Source organism: Tamandua tetradactyla, chromosome 16, assembly GCF_023851605.1.
Source record: "Tamandua tetradactyla isolate mTamTet1 chromosome 16, mTamTet1.pri, whole genome shotgun sequence".
NCBI classification, from domain to species: Eukaryota; Metazoa; Chordata; class Mammalia; order Pilosa; family Myrmecophagidae; genus Tamandua; species Tamandua tetradactyla.
The window spans coordinates 37,008,493-37,031,834 of NC_135342.1; the positions used below are offsets into that span (position 1 = coordinate 37,008,493).

The 23,342-nt window shown below is 34.9% G+C and overlaps 1 protein-coding gene across 9 annotated transcripts in view; it reads right to left on the reverse strand.

Annotated features, from left to right (window-relative positions):
* Positions 1-9,734: 9,734 nt before the first annotated feature.
* The window catches only part of URI1 (URI1 prefoldin like chaperone), an 84,192-nt gene continuing 70,584 nt past the window's right edge, over positions 9,735-23,342 (reverse strand). For all 9 annotated transcript variants that reach the window (XM_077132288.1, XM_077132287.1, XM_077132286.1 and 6 more), the window contains 5 exons: positions 23,042-23,213; positions 20,928-21,288; positions 19,125-19,267; positions 18,090-18,339; positions 9,735-15,392 (listed from right to left, as the gene is read on the reverse strand). In XM_077132288.1, the coding sequence (XP_076988403.1) occupies positions 15,210-15,392; positions 18,090-18,339; positions 19,125-19,267; positions 20,928-21,288; positions 23,042-23,213 (1,109 nt within the window). In that variant the 3' untranslated portion in view covers positions 9,735-15,209. The remainder of the gene's footprint in view (positions 15,393-18,089; positions 18,340-19,124; positions 19,268-20,927; positions 21,289-23,041; positions 23,214-23,342) is intronic.

The window sequence follows — 23,342 nt, forward strand, 5'->3', positions numbered from 1 at the left end:
TTTTGTAGTTTTCTTTATATAGGTTTTTTGTCTCTTTAGTTAAATTTATTCCTAGGTATTTTATTCTTTTAGCTGCGATTGTAAATGGGATTCGTTTCTTGATTTCCCCCTCCGCTTGTTCATTGCTAGTGTATAGAAATGCTACAGATTTTTGAATGTTGATCTTGTAACCTGCTACTTTGCTGTACTCATTTATTAGCTCTAGTAGTTTTGTTGTGGATTTTTCCAGGTTTTCAATGTATAGTATCATATTGTCTGCAAACAGTGATAATTTTACTTCTTCCTTTCCAATTTTGATGCCTTGTATTTCATTTTCTTGTCTAATTGCTCTGGCTAGAACCTCCAACACAATGTTGAATAATAGTGGTGATAGTGGACATCCTTGTCTTGTTCCTGATCTTAGGGGGAAAGTTTTCAATTTTTCCCCATTGAGGATGATATTAGCTGTGGGTTTTTCATATATTCCCTCTATCATTTTAAGGAAGTTCCCTTGTATTCCTATCCTTTGAAGTGTTTTCAACAGAAAAGGACGTTGAATCTTGTCAAATGCCTTCTCTACATCAATTGAGATGATCATGTGATTTTTCTGCTTTGATTTGTTGATATGGTGTATTACATTAATTGATTTTCTTATGTTGAACCATCCTTGCATACCTGGGATGAATCCTACTTGGTCATGATAGCAAGTATAACTATTATTTCTAAATTTTGAGATACTGAGCTGTTTGTATACACGATGGTCTTTTCAGAAGCTTTGGGTATTTATGTGACACCTGAGACTCAGAGTTAGAGCTCTGAAGCTATGCATGTCAGCAGTACCACATACAGGAACTGTTTAAAAAGTGATCAGACACTGAGTAGAAATATGAATGACAGTAATCTGAATGAGACTAAGTTGTACAGAAGACTGGGCAAAGGATGTAATAATTCATATTTTAAAACTTCAACTACTTTGTGAGACTAAAGGGAGAGATGCTTAGTTGGTACAAAATTTATGTTTTGGGTAGTACATTTCCTAATTTAACTTGTATGGTCAGTTTATTTGAACACCATGAGTACATGGAATCTTGAGCAGGGCTTGAGATTTTGTTGGTCTGTCCAGTTTATTGTGATGCCCCAATATATCCCACAGTGATCTGTACAGTATATGTAGAAGTATTTGCAAAGTCCCTTGGGGGAATGGGGAGAAAGGAAGAAATATTCAACTTTCCCACGTGGAGAAATTTTGATATTCTTGAAAGCAGTGGGAACAACCAAATCAATAGACCAAGCTTCAATCTTGGAGTTTGCCCCTATGAAAATTATTCCTGCAAAGGACAGGCTAAGCCTACCTAAAATTAGGCCTAAGAGGCACTCCCAGAGAATCTGTTTTGTTGCTCAGATGTGGCCTCTCTCTCTAAGCAGACACAGCTAGTGAAGTCACTGCCCTCCCCCGCCACCTCCCCCACCCCCCGACGTGGGACATGACTCCCAGGGGTGTAAACCTCCCTGGCAATGTGGGACAGAAATCCTGGGATGAGCTGGAACATGTCATCAAGGGATTGAAAAAATCTTCTTGTCCAAAAGGGGGAAGAGAGAAATAAGAAAAAATAAAGTTTCAGTGGCTGAGAGATTTCAAACAGAGCTGAGAGGTTATCAAACAGAGCCTAGAGGTTATCCTGGAGGTTATTCTTACGCATTATATAGATATCCCCTTTTTAGTTTACGGTGTATTGGAGTGGCTAGAGGGAAGTACCTGAAACTTTAGAACTGTGTTCCAGTAGCCTTGTTTCTTGGAGATGATTGTATAATGATACAGCTTTTACAATGTAACTGTGTGACTGTGAAAATCTTGTGTCTGGTTGGGGATAAAGTAATTCAGAACATAGGGGTAAGGAAGACAGTGTCCATAGTTTAGAACCACACATACTCTCTGAGACCAGTGGAAGAAAGGTTTATTTTATCTGGAACTGAAATTTTCTGTAGTGCATAATCTAATTCAGCCCATCTGTATATCTCATTTGAACAACTGAAACACAGGAAGCACAGAATAAGAAAGAGGTCCTTTTGTCCTGTATAGATTATCATAATGCCTGGAAACATCCTAGAGTATATTACGCAGATAATCAAAAAGTTATGGCAAAGTCCTCTGAGGGAGGGGAGAAAGTATGTGGAAATATTAAATCTTACCATCAGGGAATCCCTGATATTGTGTCAAACTTTAGGGATACCGAAATCAATAGGCCATGCCCTTGATCCTGAGGCTTACTCTTGTGAAGCTCATGTGGGTAATGGAGAAGCTTAGACTACCCATAGGCAAGCCTAAGAGTTACTTCTGGAGGACCTCTGTTGTTGCTCAGATGTGACCTAAGTCTCTCTAAGCCCAACACTGCAAGTAAAATCATTGCCCGCCCCCCTACATGGGCTACAACAGGGGTGAAAGTCTCTCCGGTGACGTGGGAGATAACTCCCAGGGATGAATCCAGACCTGGCACCAATCCAATTCCATCCTGAACAAAAAGGGGGAAAAGGTGTAATTAATAAAGTGTCAGTGGGCATGAAGCTGAATGTGAGAATGATAGAGGGAGGAGGGCTGGGGGCACAAATGAAATCAGAAAGAAAGACAGACAATAAAGATTGAGATGGTATAATCTAGGAATGCCTAGAGTGCATAATGATAGTGACTAAATGTACAAATTTTAAAAATGTTGGTGCATGAGGAAGAACTAAGGAACGTCATTACTGCAGGGTGCTAAAAATAGATGGTAATTAATATTTTAAAATCTCAACTTATGTGTGAGACTAAAGCAAAAAATGTTTATTTGGTAAAAAATTTATTTTTTGACTAGTGCATTTCCTAACATAACTTATGTAGATGGCTTAATTGTACACCATAAGTACATGGAACCTTGAGTAGGACATCAGATTTTGTTGGTTTGTCCAGAATGATGCCCCGATAAATTCCAGAGTGATTTCATCAGTGAATAAAAATGTACTTGCAAAGCCCCCTGCGGGGAATGGTGAGAACGGGGGAATATTCAACTTCCCCAGGTTGAATTCTTGATATTCTCACAAGCATTGTGGACAGCCAAAGCTACAGGCTGAGCCTTCAGCCTTGGGGTTTGTTCATATGAAACTTAGCCCTGAAGAGGACAGGCCAAGACCACTTAAAATTAGGCCTAAGAGTCACCCTCAAGAGAACCTCTTTTTTTGCTCAGATGTGGCCTCTCTCTCCAGCCAACACAACAAGTAATCTCACCAATCTCCCCCGTCTACGTGGGACATATCTCCCAGGGGTGTGGACCTTTCTGGCAACATGGGACAGAAATCCTAGAATGAGCTGAGACTCAGCATCAAGGGATTGAGAAAACCTTCTCGACCAAAAGGGGAAAGAGTGAAATGAGACAAAGTGTCAATGGCTGAGAGATTCCAAACAGAGAGAGGTTATCCTGGAGATTATTCTTATGCATTAAGTAGATATCACCTTGTTTTTTAAGATGTAGGGGAGAGGCTGGAGGGAACTGCCTGAAAATGTAGAACTGTGTTCCAGTAGCCATGTTTCTTGATGATGATTGTATGATATAGCTTTCACAATGTGACTGTGTGATTGTGAAAACCTTGTGCCTGATGCTCCTTTTATCTACCATGTCCACAGATGAGTAGAACATATGGAATAAAAATAAGGAATAGGGGGAACAAATGTTAAAATATATTTAGTTTGAAATGCTAGTGATCAATGAAAAGGGAGAGGTAAGGGGTATGGTATGTATAATTTTTTTTTCTGTTTTTGTTTTATTTCTTTTTCTGAATAGATGCAAATGTTCCAAGAAATGATCATGATGATGAATATGCAACTATGTGATGATATTATGAATTACTGATTATATATGTAGAATGGAATGATAAAAATAGGAATGTTGGCGTTTGGTGTTTTGGTATTAAAAAATAAAAAAGTTATTAAAATAAGTAAAGTATCAGTGGCAGAGGAAGTACAAATAGAGTTGAGAGGCTACTCTGGAGGTTGCTCTTATACAAGCTTCAGGTAGACCTTGCTACCTATCATAATCTGCCAACCCCCAACCTGGATCATTCCAGCCAATCCTAAAGAACACTTAGAGCAATATATAAGATTCTACAAGGATTCCATGCACTAGAGTAACTTTCCAGAAACCTACAACCTCTCGATGGGTCCCTGGTCCAGATAAGTCCTGAAACCTAGCCCAGCCTTTCCAGAACATCAGATAGTTCCATCTCCCAAACCCATATTAGTGGCAGACCCTTCCAACATGAAAAATTTAGAATTGCCATAGCCTAAACAGCCCCAAAGAGAGGCATGGAAAGATCAAAGGTGATGGTGGAATTATACATAGAGGATAGGACTTTACAAATGAATATGAATGCTGAATCATTAAATTGATATCTCTTTCTGTCTCCAGTATTTTAGAGCAGCTAGAAGTAAAAACCTAAATTTGTGAAATTGTAACCCATGTCAAAGTCTGAAATAAGTTCTACAACTAACTGTGGCGCTGTGCTTTGAAATTTAGAGCTTTTTTGTATGTATGTTATTGTTCACGAAAAAAGTCGATAGTGATGATAAAATATTTAAGCCCTCTAGCCTCCTATATTCTTGAGCAGCTAAAAGGAAAAATATGAGAGGATTATATGGTAGCCCATGACAAACTGTGGGATCTGTCCTGTAACCACTTGTTGAAGAATGCTTTGAAAACTATAGTTTTCTTTATTTTGTATATATGTTATACTATACAATAAAAAAAATTAAAAAAGAAAACCAAAATACCTTATGTCTGATGCTCCTTTCATGGAGGGTATGGATAGATAGTAAAAAGTATGGATAAAAAATAAACAGGGGGACAAAGGTTAAAATAAATTGGGTAGATGGAAATACTAAGGGGTATGCATTCTTTTTTTTTATTTTTTATTTTTTTGGTGTGATGAAATGTTAAAAAAATGATCAGTGTTGAATACACAATTACTGTGGGCCATTAACTGTACACCATGTATGAAATGGTTGCATGTTAAGAATGTTTGTATGGGGCGGGCAATGGTGGCTCAACGGCAGAATTCTTACCTGCCATGCCAGAGACTCAGGTTCAATTTCCAGAGCCTGCCATGTCAAAAAAAAAAAAAAAAGAATGTGTGTATGTTAAGCTTTATGAATAAAAACATTTTTAAAAAATGAACAGAATGACAAGTGCTGGAGAAAATGTGGAGAGAGATGTACTTATTTACTGTTAGTAGGGAAGCTGAGAGGTGCAGCCCGTCTGGAGGGCAGTGTAGTAGTTCCACAGGAGACTAGGAGTGGGGCTGTCATACGATCCTGCAACCCCATTGCTAGGTATATACCTGGAGGAACTGAGATTGGGGTAATGAATGAACATTTTCACACTGGGGCTTTTAGTAGCAGTTTTCATGATCTGCAATGGGTGGAGGTGGCAAAAGGGTAAGATGACAAAGGAACGGAAGGGGAAACTGGTGTATACAATGGACTACTGAGCGGCTGCAAGAAAGAAAGAAGTTGTGAGGCATGCAAGTAGGTGAATGAACCTTGAGGACAGTATGCTGAATGAAATGTCAGAAACAAAAAGACAAATATTATCATACCACACTCATATGGACTAACTATAATATACAAACTCGAAGAATTGAAGTTGAGAGCATGAGTTATAAGGATGAAGCCTACTGTAAAGGTTTCTAGATTGTAAGCTCTTACAGTAGTCATCTCTTCTGGAGTTCTGTTATTCCTAAATTGTGAGATACTGAGCTATTTATGTATAACCTGGTTATTCCCTGAAACTTTGGGTATTTATGTGATACCTGAGACTCAGAGTTAGAGCTCTGAAACTAAGTCAGCAGTACCCCTTACAGCAACTGTTGAAAACATGATTCAGACTTTGACTAGAGATATGAAAGAAGCTGATCTGAATAGAATTAAGATAAATCAGAACACATGGTAAAGGATGATATTGTCTATATTTTAAAACTTAACTTCTGGGACCAAAGGGAGAGATGTTTATTTTGTGCAAAATTTTTATTTTTGGTAGCACATTATCTAATTTAATTTGTATGGTCAGTTTACTCAAACATCATAATTACATGGAATCTTGAGTAGGGAGTACAGGTTACTGTGATGACCTGATACATCACAGAGTTATTTGGGCAGAGAATAAAAAAGTATTTGCAAAGTCCCCTTGGGGGACTAGGAAGAAAAGAGGAAATATTAAACTTCCCCATCTGGGAAATTCCTGATATTCTCACAAGCAGTGTGGACAACCAATTCAGCAGGCTGAGCCCTTGCTCTTGGGGTTTACCCCTATGAAATTTACTCCTGCAGAGAAGCTAAGCCTACTTACAAGTATGCCTAAGAGTCATCCAGAGAACCTCTTCTGTCACTCAGATGTGCCCTCTCTCTCTAAGCCAACTCAGCAGGTGAACTCACTGCTCTCCCCCCTACATGGGACATGATTCTCAGGGGTGTGAATCTCCCTGGCATCATGGGACTAAGAAAGCCTTCTTGAACAGGGGAAAGAGAAAAAAGAAAAAGTTTCAGTGGCTGAGATTTCAAATAGAGCTGAGAGGTTATCCTGGAGGTTATTCTTATGCATTGTATAGGTATCTTTTTAGTTTATGGTGTATTGGAGTGGCTAGAGCGAAGTACCTGAAACTGTTGAGCTGTGTTCCAGTAGCCTTGATTCTTGAAGATGACTGTGTAACTATATAGCTTTTACAAGGTAACCCTGTGATTGTGAAAACTTTGTGTGCCAGTTTGCAAATACTATGTACCCCAGAAAAGCCATGTTTTAATCTTGATTCAATCTTGTGGCTTTTATAAAGGGAATTTAATCCTAATTCAATACTGCAGGCCAAAATTTTTCATTGGATTATCCCCACACAGAGGTGGAGCGTCCAATTGTGGGTGTGACCTTTTGATTAGATGGAGATGTAACTCTGCCCATTCAAGGTGGGTCTTGATTAGTTTACTGGAGTCCTTTAAAAGATGAAACATTTTGAAAAAAGCAGAAGTGACACAAATGCCAACACTTGGAGAACAGAGACATAATATTTGGAGATGCCCAGAGCCCAGCAGACATTGCCATAAGATGTTAAGCAAGCCAGAAACTGGAGAGAGCCAAGGGAAGCCAAAGGTGAAAACCAGCCCTGTAGAAGCAAAATTAGGAATCCCCATAGGAACAGAGGCTGAAAGCAATGGAGTCCAGGAGCAAGAGACCAACAGATGGCCAGACACATGACTACCCAGTTGACACAGGTGCTCCTGACTGATCAGTCTTCCTTGAATCCTGTTCTTAACTGGATGCCTTAGTTTGGACATTTTTATAGGCTTAGAACTGTTAACTTGGAACTTACTAAATTCCCTTTATAAAAGCCATTCCAGGGCAGTGAACAAGTGGCTCAGTGGCAGAATTCTCACCTGCCATGCTGGAGACCGGGGTTCAACTCCCAGAGTCTGCTGATGCCAAGAAAAAAAAAAAAGCAGTTCCAACTCTGATATATTGCATTCCAACAGCTTTCAAACTAAAACACCTTGCATCTGATGCTCCCTTTATCTGGAGTATGGACAGATGAGTAAAAAAATAAGGACCAAAAAATAACAGGGGGAGGAGAAGGGATAAGGAATAAAAAGAAATTGGATAGACTAAAATACTAGAGGGTCAATGAGAGGGAGGGATAAAGGTATGGGGTGTATTTACCAAAAAAAAAAAAAGTGGAAAAAAATTTTTAAAAAGGGTAAATCTTATGGCATGAAAATTGTATGTCAACAAATAACTTAGGGGAAAAAAAAAAAGGAATCAAAGTACTCCAAAAACTAGAATGAAGTGACCACAGGATGTCAGAGAAAAAGATAGATATAATCCAAGTATGCATTTTTAAAGGTAAAGTAGTAAAATAAAAAAGTAGTTTAAATATAGCAAGCATAAAACTTTCAAATCAGTGGAGAAAATGGGGGAGTGGGGAACATAATGTAAACAGTAGTAAGGAGAAGGAGGGCGGGGGGGGGGGGGGGAATGTGAGGGTGTGAGGAGAAAGCCCCAGGTAAACAGAAATGCCCCAAGTACGGTAAGTAGAATGGCCCAAACAAAAAAAAGACTAAGTCTCACCATATGTCATTACACATATACTACACTTGCCAGTCAATGAATATTGTAGAGAATGTCATTATACGTTGTTTATAATAACATAACGGTAATATGTTATTTATACATGTGTGCTTGTATACACACACAAACCCAGCGGAACCTGGTACACCAGGAAAATATTAACTAGCTATATCAAAATTATGCAAAGTACTTTAAGGCAAAAAACATTATCATTAAAGATAGCAAGTCACCATAAGGAACATGCCAATTTTAAACTACATGCACATAAATGCCTAAACTCATATAAAGAAAAAAAAGCCAAATTTCTCAAAGAAATACTGTTCATTCTCTTCTTACTCTTTTACCATTTTTCATCTGCTATTTCTATTATGCATATGACCAATGAAACTCCCTCCCTTCCACAAAGTCAAAATGAATTCTCTTAATGTGTGAAGTCTAATAGTAAAGCAGGTGTCCAATTCAGTTTTTAATGTGATCTTATACAAACAAAGCAAGACTACACAGACATTATGTAAATCACACATTTCCCTACTATGTGCTCTTGTTTAGAGTGCAGCAAATGTAAATCTTTTTATAAAAGTGCTGAATCTAGAGCAAGACCACCGAATTTAAAAACCACTTCCACTTTCTGGGTTAGTTTCCTCATCTCTAAAATGGAGAGGATTTAAAATGGAGAGGATTTAAAAAAAAAAAATAGTACCTATCTTTCCTGGGTTAAATGTGCATTTAAATGCTATCGATCATCCATGGAAAAATGTATGGAAACATTTGACACATGGTAAGACACTCTCCCCCCCATCCCCGCCAATTATTGGATTCTTTGAGTAACTGGTTAAAGAAACTATTAAAAACATTAACCTAAATGATGTTTCCTTAAAACATAAATGAGAATTTTAACATGTAAAAACTTTACACTACTGACAAATGATTTAAATACATAAACCAAAAATAATGTGGTCAAGAAATTCAATGAGCCTTTACTTGACTGCTGACATGCCATTCAACTTAAAAATAAATGAAGAGAATAAACCTATGAAGCATGTAATAACATGGATGGACCTAGAGAACATTATGCTGAGTGAGACTAGCCAAAAACTAAAGGACAAATACTGTATGGTCCCACTGATGTGAACTAACATTAGAGAATAAACTTGGAATATGTCATTGGTAACAGAGAAAATCAAGAGTTAGAAATAGGGTAAGATAATGGGTAATCGGAGCTGAAGGGATACAGACTGCGCAACAGGACTGGATACAAAAACTCAAAAACCGACAGCACACTACTACCTAATTGTAATGTAATTATGTTAAAACACTGAATGAAGCTGCATTTGAGCTATAGTTTTTTTTTTTTTTTATATATTTCTTGTATTTTTTATTTTTATTTTTCTCTATATTATTTTATTTCTTTTTCTGTTGTCTTGCTATTTCTTTTTCTAAATAGATGCAAAGGTACTAAGAAATGATGATCATACATCTATGTGATATTAAGAATTAGTGATTGCATATGTAGAATGGAATGATTTCTAAATGTTGTTAATTTTTTTTTAATTAATAAAAAAATAAAAATAAATGAAGACATTTTACCCTGGAATAATTGTTTCTTACAGAGGAGACAAATCTAATACAATGAGATATTTATAGTTTTAAATTTTGAATATTACAAATGGAAAGCTTTACAAATCACAACACATATGACCAATTTCCAAAAAACAAAATATAGCAAATGCATTATACAATACCAATATCCCCCTTAATGACTGTGAATAATTAAGTTATCATCAAAAAGAATCATTGATAAAATGTAGATATGCAAGAGTATATGTGAACTCTACTAATAAACTCTACTCTGACCCCTATGCGGGACATGACACAGGGGTGTTAAGTCTTCCAAGCAATAGGGTGACACGACTCCTAGGGATGAGCCTGATCCTGGTTTGGGATTGAGAATGGCCAAAAGGGGGGAAAAATGGAGTAAAATAAAGTTTCAGTGGCTAAGAGATTTCAAATGGAGTTGAGCAGTCATTCTGGAGGTTAATCTTATGTAAGTTTTAGCCAGATATTCAAACTACCACAGTATGCCATGCCCCAATCAACAATATTCCTTAAAACCCTAGGGAGTGTCCTCGGATCTATAGAAGTTTCTATACAAGTTTTTCTTACTAAGTTTAATTTTTCAGAAACTTAAAGCCTCCAGATTGATCCTATGCCAAATAAGCCCTGAAATCCAGAGTTACCAGTCTCCCCAACAATAACAAACAAGTTCATTCTTCTGTTCTACCCCCTTCCAGCACAAAGAAGTTAAAAAGGTCATTGCCCAGATGTCCCTAAATATTGAGAGAAAGATCAAAAGAAAGGAGGTGTAACTGAGAAATTAGGATTTAACAAATAAATATTTCTGTTTAGAGTCTGGTATTTTGGTGTGGACAGAAGGAAAGACTTGAGGCTTGTGAACTGCATTCCAGCAGCCCTGATCTTTGATAATGATTATATACCAATACTACAAAAAAAAAAAAAAAAAAAAAAAAACAGTGTGGTTGCCTGTGTTCGTCTGGATCTATATCTGGATGTTTTGTATTGTTCCACTGATAGATGGATATATACATATAATGTCATTATTATACTGTCTTAGTTAACCTACCTGTATTTAAGTCTTTAAATTGGGTATATTATAATACTAGCAGTCAGTAAGAGGGAGGGGTAAGGGGTATAGGATGTATGGGGTTTTTCTTTTTACTTCTTTTTCTGGGGTAAAGCAAATGTTTTAAAAATGATCATGGTGATGAATATACAACTATGTGATGATGCTGAAAACTACTGATTGTATACTTTGGATGGTGTGCAAAGATTCTCAATAAAAAATTACATTTAAAAAGTGTATATGAAAACTGTCCTCAATAGGAGAACAAATATATTTTGAAAGTGTTAAAAAAAATTATATAGTAACTGTGCAAATGGCCCATCAATCCTTTTAGGAATCTACTCTGAAGATACACTTCCAGCAATAAAAAATACATATACACAAGGTTATTCATTGTATCATTATTTGTAACTGCAAAATACTGAAAACAACCTAGACGGACATAGGAAATTTCCTATGTATGGACATAGGAAAGTAGATGAATAAATCAGTCACATTCACACAATATAGTACTAGACCTCTGTAAAAAGAGTAAGGAAAATCTCTATGAATTGATATGAGATGATTTCTAGGGCATAACTATTAAGCAAGAAAAAAGAAGTGCAATGGAGTACCTCAGTATGTACATATACACATATATCTGCTATTTGTGCAAAAGAAATACAGAAAGGTTAAACTGGGAACTTAAGAGACTGGTTCCCTACAGTGGGTACATGGTGAAATGACAGAAAGGGACTGGGAATAGGTGTAGGATAGCAGGAATGAGGGAATCTCTGTGTGTATCTCCTTACACAGCTCCCACTCTTAAAACCACATTGTTTCACATTACCCCACCACCACCACCACCACCACCACCACCACCAAATAAACCATTTGCTTCCACCAGGATGAGGGGAGCACCAAATATGGACTACAACAGTAATGAATCAATCTATTTATATTACAATGAAGGTAGTGGGAAAGCAAAGAATTGACCTAAGTAACTTTGGAAACATTTCTTGACTGATACTGTAAGGTCAAAGACAAAAATAATTATGTCAATAAATGCTACAATCTAGTTATGAAATGTCTTTCCTCCCAGGGGTGAGAGGAGGTATGGATTAACACCTCTCAAACTACTTTATGTATATACTAGAATTGAAAAACTAAGTAAATACACTGTAGATAAGAACTAGGTGTCCTACTGTTGGAGAAAGAAAAATCACAAATAAGGACAAACTAAAACAAATCCTGTAATGCTAGATTAGAATTAGAAGTATAAGAATAAACTTGTGGTTTTTAATACAGAGACAAACAGAGAAATACAGGTGTGTGCAGTGGTTTGTACATACATATACTTTCCTATGTCTGTTCACTGAAAGGCCTGGAAGCAACGATACCCAATGGCAATTAGTACATTTAACGTCTAGAGGTTGGTATCTAAACAGCACAAAAGAAATCAGGGCTCCTTGGAGAAGTGGTTGATTCAAAGGTTGGGGAAGAAAAAATACAAGATGAGCCTGTAATATGCTGTGGTGCCGGAAAGTGCTCAAAGGAGGACAGGGACTGTGGAAAGAACTCAGGAGGCAACTAGGAGTTGCTAAAGGTCAAAACCAGAACAGTCTTCACAACAAAACAATGATCATATTGGATTTTCACCCACAGTATAAATAAAATACACGTTAAGTCCATACTGATATAAATAATCAAATACATTAATAAATGGGAGAAGGCACAGCTTTTCATTACAGAAGAATCCAGGTAATAAATGTTGAAAGAAACAGAAAATCATCATTAAGCAAACACCACAATTAATACTTGCAGAAAAGATCCCCTTTGATATAAAAAATTAGTAAGCTTAAGTTCAAGGAGAAAAAATGACGTTTGTATAGCCTCAAAGAATCTCCCTCATGGTATTTATTAACTCCAAAGGAAAAGACAGTAACTTTATAGTGGAGAAACTTGGCAGACCTCACTCAACCAAGTCATCATGGTTAAAATAACCAAAACTATGGACTTCTTGATAAGACACACAAGTATACATCATTAATACAAACCTGCATCACTAGTACAAATTTCATACGATGCACTGCTGTGGTATTCTTGACAAAAAAATGCAAAACCTCATCCTAATCACATGAGCATGTCAAACAAACTTAAATCAAGGAGTATTCTACAAAATAACTGACCAATAATTTTCAAAAATGTCAAAGTCATGAAAGAAAAGATTGGAGAATAAGAAAAATAAACGCAAGGTGGGATCCTAGAAAGGATTTGGGAACAGAAAGAAACACTAATGAAAAGTTCAAATAAGGTCTGTAACAACGTAAATTCCCTGGTTTTGGTATCTGTATTACGGTTGTATAAAATACTGTAAACATTAGGGGAAGCTTCATGAGGGGTACACAGGAACACTTACTATTTTTGTAATTCATCTATAGATCTAAAATCAGTTCAAAATAATAGGCCTAAGAAAAAAATCTCTTGGTCTGCAGTCCTGTTTTACAATGTTTTAAAAGAGAACACATAAAGATCAGCTTCATTTTGTTCCATTGTAACTTGAATTTAATTTTAAAAGAGGTATAATTTCAAGTTACAATTTAAAACTTGGTCTCAAGACTATTATGTGGGACAAAACAATTGTATTTGGTCTTTAGCTGAACGTATCAAAACATAGTAATCAAACATTCTTTCTTTGCTTCTACCACCATCCCATTTTACCAGAGATCTAGTTCAAGAAAGTAACATAAACTACATGAACAAGGAGCATACTCAAATGAGGTTTATGAACTTGAAAAATTATTTAATGGCACTATTTCTCGAAATTACATGCTGATTAAAAATACCACAATAGTCCGACAATAATGTTTCTGGGGGGAATATCGAGCACAGAGAGGCTAACCTGAATTGTAGCTGGAAATGGGAGCTCCATTCTGTGCATATGATGTTGTGTACTTTTTGTCTGGTTTGGCTTTTGGGGGGGATGAGTTGAGAGAACAATGTTTTCTATCTGCAAAATATATGCAGAGCTGAACAAAATTTACTACAGAATAGGGCGGGCCACGGTGGCTCAGCAGGCAGGAATGCTTGCCTGCGATGCTAGAGGACCCGGGTTCGATTTCCAGAGCCTGTCCATGTTTTTAAAAAAAAAAAAATTTACTACAGAATAAATCTAGGATTTTAGATGATCTTTCAAAATCAGGCCTCTGTTCTGAATTATCCACTAACTGACGGAGATTCAAGCTCAACCCCTTATTATTAAAATGCATATTCATAAAACTTTTACAGTTGTGTTGTTCTAGTTACAAATAGCCTCTACTTTTCTAGGACGTAATTTCACTGTTTAAGCAAGAATTCATTAAAGAAGCTATAAATAGCCTTTAAGCATTTAAGCCATGAATAGAAAGAGTGGACTGGCATTGATGGCTTATTTTAGAACTAATGCAGAATGCTTTTTAAAAGCTATGGTTTAGTATACATCAAGCTAATGATTAACACATGCAGTGTAATTTTCAATGTTAGAATAAATTTCTCTTTATTTTAAATACTTTGCTAAAGTAAATATTTTAGTTAAGTTATTTACCAAAATATTTTAATTCAGTCAGTCTTAGAGAATGAAATGTAGAAGATTAAAACATAGGAAGTCCTGATTTTAAAATCTATTTTTTTAGCATTTAGACAACCTTTCCCTCCTTAACAGAATACAGGCAGAGTAGAACTACACACATTATGGGAGAAGAAAGTGCCTATGGATTTTAAGAATTCAAGGACACACTGCGTGGTGCATGTAGCATATACATGAATCAAAGACATTTCTATGTTGGATTTTGCATCATAAAATTCACAACATTTAAGAGACCAAGTTTCATAAAATTTTTTACTTGAAAAAAAGTTTTACAAAATACCATTCTTCCACAATCAAAGGAACTTTCCCCTAGGGTACATGTAAGTTTTCTGCCTTTAAGATATACCATGACATTGAAAGGGGAGAGGTTTTTAAATAGCCACCTAACTGCAAAACCTACAAGATAAGTTGGATTTTCTTGTTAAAGTGCCTTTAAAATACTAAAGCAAGTAATGAAATATAATTGTTGAATCTATTTGAAATTTTAAAAGTTTCTTTAAAATGATCCATATGGTATACACAATATCACAGCTGGTACAAAACTGCCTGTATTGAAACACAAAAACAATGCATAAGAACTATATTCTTTGAAAAATAATTCAAAATGCTGCCACTGCATCATAAGGCAAACTTAGACAAGGTTGTCAGTAGTATTCAGGGAATTAACAAAATAAGCTGGAAATTAAGTGTCCAAACATTTCATTTTAATACCACTCTAAGGGTAACAGAATTTGCTGTCAAATTAACCCAGGATCTCTTATTTCAAACTACATGTAACACATTTTGCTGTATACTCTAAACAAATGCAAAACTAGTTTCAGGATGTAAACTCCCATTTCCCAAGCAGAACCTAGTTTTTCTGTTGCAATCTGGCAGCTTTGAACTTTGAAACCCTCTTGGTAGTTTCTTCTGATACATCTGACAAAAATTCTTTTCGTTCTGGAATAGTGGGTAGCACAGGATGAGCAATGGCTGGATGGGGTGTTAAGGAGGGTAATAAAAATTCTTTTTCTATTACAGTTCCAGAAAAAGCCTACAAGAGAAAAGTCAGATAAGGTATAAAATGCAAATAACACAATGTCCATAAAATGTTAATCCAGCCTTCACCAATTAGATCTATTTCTTTTCAATAAAAGATTTTTGTATAAATAGACAAAACTGTAACATCAAAAATGAATTGTTCAGAGAAAATAAATATCTTTAAAATATTTATTAATTACACTCCAAATATAAGTAGATTTTGATAGCAAACATGTAAAGAAACAATGTAAAATGCATGTTTTATCTGTGACAAAACAAAAATAAACGAATAAAAGGTCCTCAACTTACATATGCTTACATCCAACCCATGCTGTGAAAAATAATGTACGAGAATCCAAAAATGAGATTAGGGTGCCAAACCCCAAGCTCTGCACTTCAATTGAGGAATGGTTTTCCTATGGTGGCTACAGTACCTGCTAGCCAGTAGCTTAGTTTCAGCGGTACTGACATCTCTGTGATGGCATTCATTTAGGCAATTATTTGAGTATTTTATTGCATTTTGCCTCAATTTTACTTTAAAATCAGTGGAATACTGTAGAATGGAGGTGCTGATATTAGTGGGAATAATTGTAGGTCTCAAAATTTAGTACAATTAATTAAATGATGGAAACCATTACAGACTCCACAAAAAAAAAAAATGATTCTTTAATTTCAACTGGACGTTTGTTGGACTTAATAATCAGGTCAACTATATGTCTAACTGGAACAAAATTAAATATGTGTACAAAATGATGGAAATATAACTACAGACATATCTAAAAATTAAGGAGTTATTAGAATTTTTAAAAAGATTTTTGGTATTTGGAACTGCTCTTTATATCTCCCAAGAACTCAGATGTTCAAACTAAACTTTGATATGTAAGTTTTCACATATATTTTGCTTCTCCTTAAAAAAACAAGTGTTCAAAGTTAGTTAATACAATATATCACTTGAATAATTTAAAAGTCATCCTCCCCACCTCATCCCACCACTGAAACAAATAAAACGGAAAAAATATTAATAACAGTATTTTGAAACCTTAAGTAGAATCCAGTTCTTAAAATTAGCTCAATGCTTACTTTTCTAAAACTCCATTTTATCACAATGAAAATTCAAGCCGCATTATGGTATGAAAAACTCTTTTGTAAAGGACACAATATTTTAGCATTTCAAAGGTTACTGAAAACACTATCTTTTGCAGTTTGCCAAAATCATGAACTATTTATTTTGGTGTTAAATTTATAGCATCTACATAACTTTAACAGTTCAATTTAAAATGCAAAACTATTAACAAAGATAAAATTAAAACAAGTTTCAGATCCTAGCTCTACCTATACCATGATGCCTTAAGTCTTTACAATGACATTCAAATACTTAAAAAGACAAAATCTACATCCATTACCTGTAACAGTATGGAAGGCTATTATATATTAAGATACTTACCAGAGAAAGCATTCTAATCATATGTACTGTCCCTACATGCTAAAGAGCTTCACCTTAAAATACCCAAGGTACCACTTAAGTACAAGCAATGGGATTTTTACATATGCTTTTTTATATATAAATAAAAACATATCTGACTGTATATACAGATGGGTGCACTGGTTTGATACAGGTATGAGTTTCTCAGTCTTCCTAACTATTTTTTTAAATTGGAAAAGTTGAAATACTAGTCGAAACACAATAATGAAAAAAAAATCATGTCTGTGTATAATGTTTAACTGCATATTTCATACTAGGAATTCTTACTGTGGGCTCTCCCAGTACCCTCCAACACACACACACACACACACACACACACACACACACACACACAACTGTGTGCAGTATGGTGCATAAATGTGTATTCATTCTATGAAATGTTCCCATAACCCACCAAACGTTTCAATGGCATAGGTCAAAACCCAGAAGAATTTTAGGTAATTATCTGCCAAGGATGTGTTTTTTCTTTACCTCAACCAATGCACTTAAAACAGAAGAGCATAAATCTGCTACATGAGCTATCATAAAATGACTATAATCTGGTTGAGTGGTAATTTATTTTAAAAAAAAGCTGCTAAATGTTTTTCTAGCCAAAAATGTAAATACATACATACATTAAGATATCAAAGAAATGTAACTTCACAGTGGGTAATGCTTTTACAAAAAAATTTTTTTAACTATATTGATATAATACATCTATATTATGTTTACTAGTGACTTAACTTTTATAAATTATTGAATGTCAAAAAATATACCCAGAATTCATAGTTCTTCGACTCTTAAGATTAAATATATGTAAAACAAAGAAACCACCAGTTAAACATCCCATTATCCAGCTGACTAACTTCAATAAATAATTATATGAAATAAAATAATTTACGGACCATAATAAAGTAAAAGATTTATGAACCATACCAGGAAGGCAGAGCAGCCTTAAAAAAAGAAAAAGAAAAAGAAAAAAAGGCCACTTCTAAGGAAATATCTCTTCAACTCCAAAAATAGCTATTTGAAATAGGGAAAATGACTTTTATGCCCTATGAAATGGAGCTTATCACAACTTTCTAATCTCACAAAAACAGCAAAAATCAGGCTCGGCCACGGTGGCTCAGGTGGCAGAGTTCTTGCCTGCTATGCCAGGAACCCGGGTTTGATTCCTGGTGCCTGCCCATGCAAAAAAAAATTCAGTGAGAAACTAAGAAAAAAAGAGTTAAAAGGTACACAACAAACCTCAGGTGTTCCTGGTAAGGGCAAAAGTTTGTTTTGATGATTTTCTTGTTGTTGTTCTTCCAAAATGCTCTCACTGGTATCACTGCAAGTTGCTTCTTCACAGCTAATACTCCTCAGAACTCCCCGTCTATCATCAACTTCAGCAGCACTGCTTTCACTGGTGTCACTACAAACACTGTTCTCTCTGCTTCGAGACTTCAGGATTGATTTACGAGGGACATACTCCCCATTCACAACATCAACAAAGACTCTATGATATTAAAAATATATATACATTTACTATAGGTAACTTCTAACATGAGGATAAATTTACAATGATTTTTAAAAATCTCTTCAGAAATTAATCTGAAATGTTTTATTCAAACTTAATAAAATTTTCATATTTCAATAGTTTTGCAGACTCAAAGGACATGTTTTATATTATTCTGAAAGATAAGACTTTTTGGCCAAATAAAATATAGCATTTTATTTATAAGCGTGGTTCCAGGTAAAATAGCTTGATTTGCCAAAAATTCTCTTTGCAGTTTTAGAATTTCTTAAAAGAAATCTATTTTCATTATTTTATAAATAAAACAGTAGGTATATTCAAATGATAGCTTTCTCAACAAATAATGGAACAAAAAATTGAGATAGTATAATTAATTTCTACTCTGTGAAAAAGTAAAAACCACATATTAAGCATATCATCCAATGGTACTGCCCCAGCCCACTGGAAACACAATCTTTCGTTCCTAAAGTTAAGATATAAGATTTTCTGACCAGGCCAACTGGGGATGTTTTAAAAGCACCAACAGAGAGGGGAAAGTAGGGGCGGGATGCAGAGGGTACCATGGTACCACAGAACATTCGAAATGATTTGGTCTGGGAAGCTGTGGTGCCTCTGCAGTTTCTGTGAGAGCCTTTAAGATATACTAAGAATACCACACTTTTCAACGAAAGCCCTCTGTGTTGCAGACAACCTTTTCCTGTAAATGTTCAGTTACAAATCAAGCAAAGGAAAAGCAGATTGTTCTGCTGTTTACGAATACCACTCACCTGTAAATGTCAGCAGGAGTCCTAATGGTAGGCAGCTCCTGGGCAGAATGACCACTGCCAGAGCTGTTCTTTCGTTTACGTTTGGCTTCTTCTTTCTTTTCACTGAATTTCAAAGTGGTATTTTTTCCAGTATTTATTCGGACCTAAACATTTTGAAGCAAAAATTAAGATTTTTTGAGAAATCAAATCAAGACCAAAATTAAAACCAATTAATTGCATAATTGTAGGAACAATATCATATGCATTGTCAAATAGGGTAAAAAAGGTCCTAACTTATGAAAAATGGTCCTGGATAAATCATACTTCTAAAGCATTAAATTACAACTTCTTTAGTCACTAATTCTAATCTTTGGTGACTTCACCACTGCACTGAAAGCAAAACACACTTAGACTAAATGCTAGATTTCCATCACCTATTGCTTTGATGTAAGTTTGGCTTTTAAATCATGCATTTCAAAACAAAGAGTACAATTAATCAAATAAATATTTGGTAAGAATATAAAATTTAAGTCATAAAAACAGTATCAGATAATACTTTGCCATTTAGAATTTTTAAAAGACCTCTAAATTTTTAGAAATGGAAGGACTAAAAAATAAAGGCTAACCCTGTTCAGGATTATGTCTGATCATTCTTATGTCTGATCAACATTTACATCACACTTTTCATATTAATGACTGCTCTTCCCTGTAAAATTTTTGAAAATATTATTTATTCTTCCTATTTTATCTGAATGAAAATAAAAATTAAAAGCCTGGAAAAAGAATCACAAAAAAACTTTTCCTGGCTAATCATTTCAGTCCATTTTCCCCCAAAGAATTTAGGAAATGCTCCCTTTAATTTGAAGTATCAGAATGTAAAGAGGGCATTTAAGTATTTCATTTCATATTAAAGCAAGGATAACTTAAGGAACCTAAGAAGTATCAACTATGTTTTAAGCATATATCATTAAGTAGTTTCATTAAGTAATAGTCACAGACCCTGTAGAGATACCTGGTGGTGGAACGAATACTAAACTGCAACAAAGGAGCCCCTGCTGTTTACCATCAGCCAGTTCTATGTTTTGTGGGCCTTAAGGTTTCCCTGAGAAAGATGACTAAGATGAGTTCCCTGTGGCAGAGTAGAAAGGGCCAGGGAATGGGCCTAAGATAGCCCATCCTTTCCTCAACCACAGCCAACCTGCTTTCATCTATTTTAAATAGTGAGATTCTACAAGAAGTTTCGAGAGAACAAAAGACTTTTACCCTAAAGAGACGCTTGAAAATCCTGTGTTAGATCTCTACAGTTACCCCAGCTCTAAAATGCCCAAATTCAAAAGTCATGATTACCCACGTGTCTATCTTCACTTTGTCAGAAAAGGAACTAAGTTTTCTTTCTAAATTTTTCCCTTCTACGCATGATGCTCCTATTTATTTTATACCCACATAACAAAACAATAACCTGTATAATTAAAAATTTAACTAACAGTCATTTTAAACTTCCTAATCATACCAAAATACCCACAAGATAATTAACTCCAGGATTCTTAAGAACCTCTCTGGATGAGGGACAAAAGGAGTTACAGTAATTGCCATTCAAATCTGAACCTTTTCTAGACCCCAAACACCTCAAATTCTACTCTGGCATCAGAAAACAACTGAGCAACACCAGCTAACTAACCAGAGATAAAATTGGTCAGAACAAGAAAAGATGATTTTCTTGTTTGGCACTATCAGCAATTTTAGTCAAGGTTACTATTCTTCTAAAGAGTATCATAAATGATGTTTAACATTCAAATCATGTGGGGAAAAAAAAGTATAACAAACCCTCTTCGGTTCAACAGTATGAGAAAAATATATTGTTGGTACAGCATGATCTCCAACCCCTAAAGCATCATGGTCATCATTTTCATTATCACCATCCTCGCCATCGTCATCGTCGTCATCATCATCATCATCATCATCTTCATTATTACTAGGACAGGGATTTGAACCATTCATTGAACAATTCAACTGATTATTCACTTGACCATTGAATAATTCTGAATTTGCAAAATCCTCGTAACAACTGCCTAGAGCATGACAGTCTGTTACTCGCTGAGTCCCATTCCCACGTGGATTTAGATCTCCTTTGCCCTCTTCAGAAGAAGTTGTATCTTCTCCATTTGCAATCCCAGAATCAGGCTGACTAGTTAAAAAAAAAAAAGTAAGAGAAAATTAATAAGATCAACCAAACACACTAGAATTTTACCTATTCTAATTTTCAACTCATTTTAATGGATACAACTTAAGATTTTGCATAAGGTTTATGGGTAGTTTAATATTTTTCACTAGAACTCTAGGTTAAACAAGGAAAAATATTTTAAAATAAATTAAACATAAAAACCAACAGTTCTTATACCAACTGTCTATGTTGCAATTATTCAAACTTAATAAATTACAGAAAATGGTTCTTTTTATCTTTGCAAGGATGGTATTTGCCATATACAATTTAAATGATTCTTTCTGTAGAAACAAACTTCATTTTGCACTTGGACAATTCTAAGTAGGTTTTAATGTGCATCTGAAATGCCAGTTTGGTGAAGTTTCTCATATATAACCACATGACTAGATTACAAATTGCAGAATAAAGAGAAAAATTGGGGGAAAAAAAGCAAAGTTAAACATATTATAATAAACTTAAATTTGAGGCAAATCTCTCTTTTTTAACAAGTTATTCAAAGAGCATTATTCCAAGTGCAATAAAAATACTTCATTTAAAATTTAATACAGGGCAGGCAATGGTGGCTTAGCGACAGAGTTCTTGCCTGCCATGCCGGAGACCCAGGTTCAATTACCGGTGCCTGTCCATGCAAAAAAAAAAAAAAAATTAATATATAAAACATTCAAAATTATTAAAATGCAACTAACAGGTATATCCTATTATTATATTCATAAAATACGGCTAGTTGGGTTAATGGAAAAGTTTAGGTAATGAATGGTGAAATTTTAGGTTGTATAAATATTACTAGGATACAAATTTAAAAACAAACAACAACAAAAACATAGAGGACTGTACAACAGAAACTTCTTGAAGCCTAATGTACTCCGGAAAGGTCCTTTCCTGAATTGTAACAAATGTATTGCACTAATGCAAAATGTTAACAGTAGAGTTGGTATGTGTGAACTCTGCATTTTATGCATGATTTCTCTGTAAACCTACCACTTCTCTTAAAAAAAAAAAAGTTATTGTCATGGTACATAGGGCTTAACAGGATTCCTTTGCGTTATTTTTATTTCTCAAGACTAATACAGTCCTCACTCCAAATAAAATAATTAGAGTAGGTAAAAATTATAGTGGGGAAAGTATTTTAAGAATTCTGCATTATCAAATTTGTAAAATGTGAGAATATTTTTCTTATTTCATAGGAATACTGAGCAGACCTACCCTCTATGTACAACTCTTTAAAAACAGAGGTTTTTAATAAACATGATTTTTACTATTTGAAATGTATTAGTTAAAATGCACCTGTTAAAAGTTTTTTCTTCAAAAAGTATTTTGAAGAAAAAATATTAAAACAGCTTGGAAATTGCTGTTTGCTGGATGATGTGACTGACCTAAAAAAAAAAACTTAAATATCATGTGACTGAAAAGTTTAGACTATATATCTGCTTAGTTATATTATTAAAATGGCTCCATATAAAATAAAAACACAGGGCTGGAATCTTGTAATAGATTAGGAAGTATTTATGTACACCAGCATGGGCATGTGTATGAACCACAGCCCCTAAAGACAATACTCTAGAGAATATTTATCTTAGGTTGGTAGTAGTCTTGGAATTTTAATATATTTTGTTCTTCGGTATTTTTTTCCATGAGCATATATGATTTCATTAATGGGGAAATGTGTGTTCTGACAAACAATTTCTTTCAGAATGATCATTTGCCTTTAGGTAGGTACCTATCAAGTTCACCCAGCAATTTTTCTTGTCGCTCTAGTTCTTCAAGTCGAGCCCACAGTTCCTCATCAGCAAGCAAATCATTAGATTTTACATCATTTGAAGAAAAATCTGCTTCAAAAATATCTGAAGTTTTGGGTTTGGAGTGAGGTTTATGGGCAATTCGGTGTTTTACTGTTAAAAATAATAAAAGAAAGACATGTTTGTTAATATCAACTTTAAAAACCTAGAATTGATGAGAGTATTTTTGTTGTTATTAGGAAAAAAGAGACATACTTTTTAAGCCAAATAGTAGAACTCAAA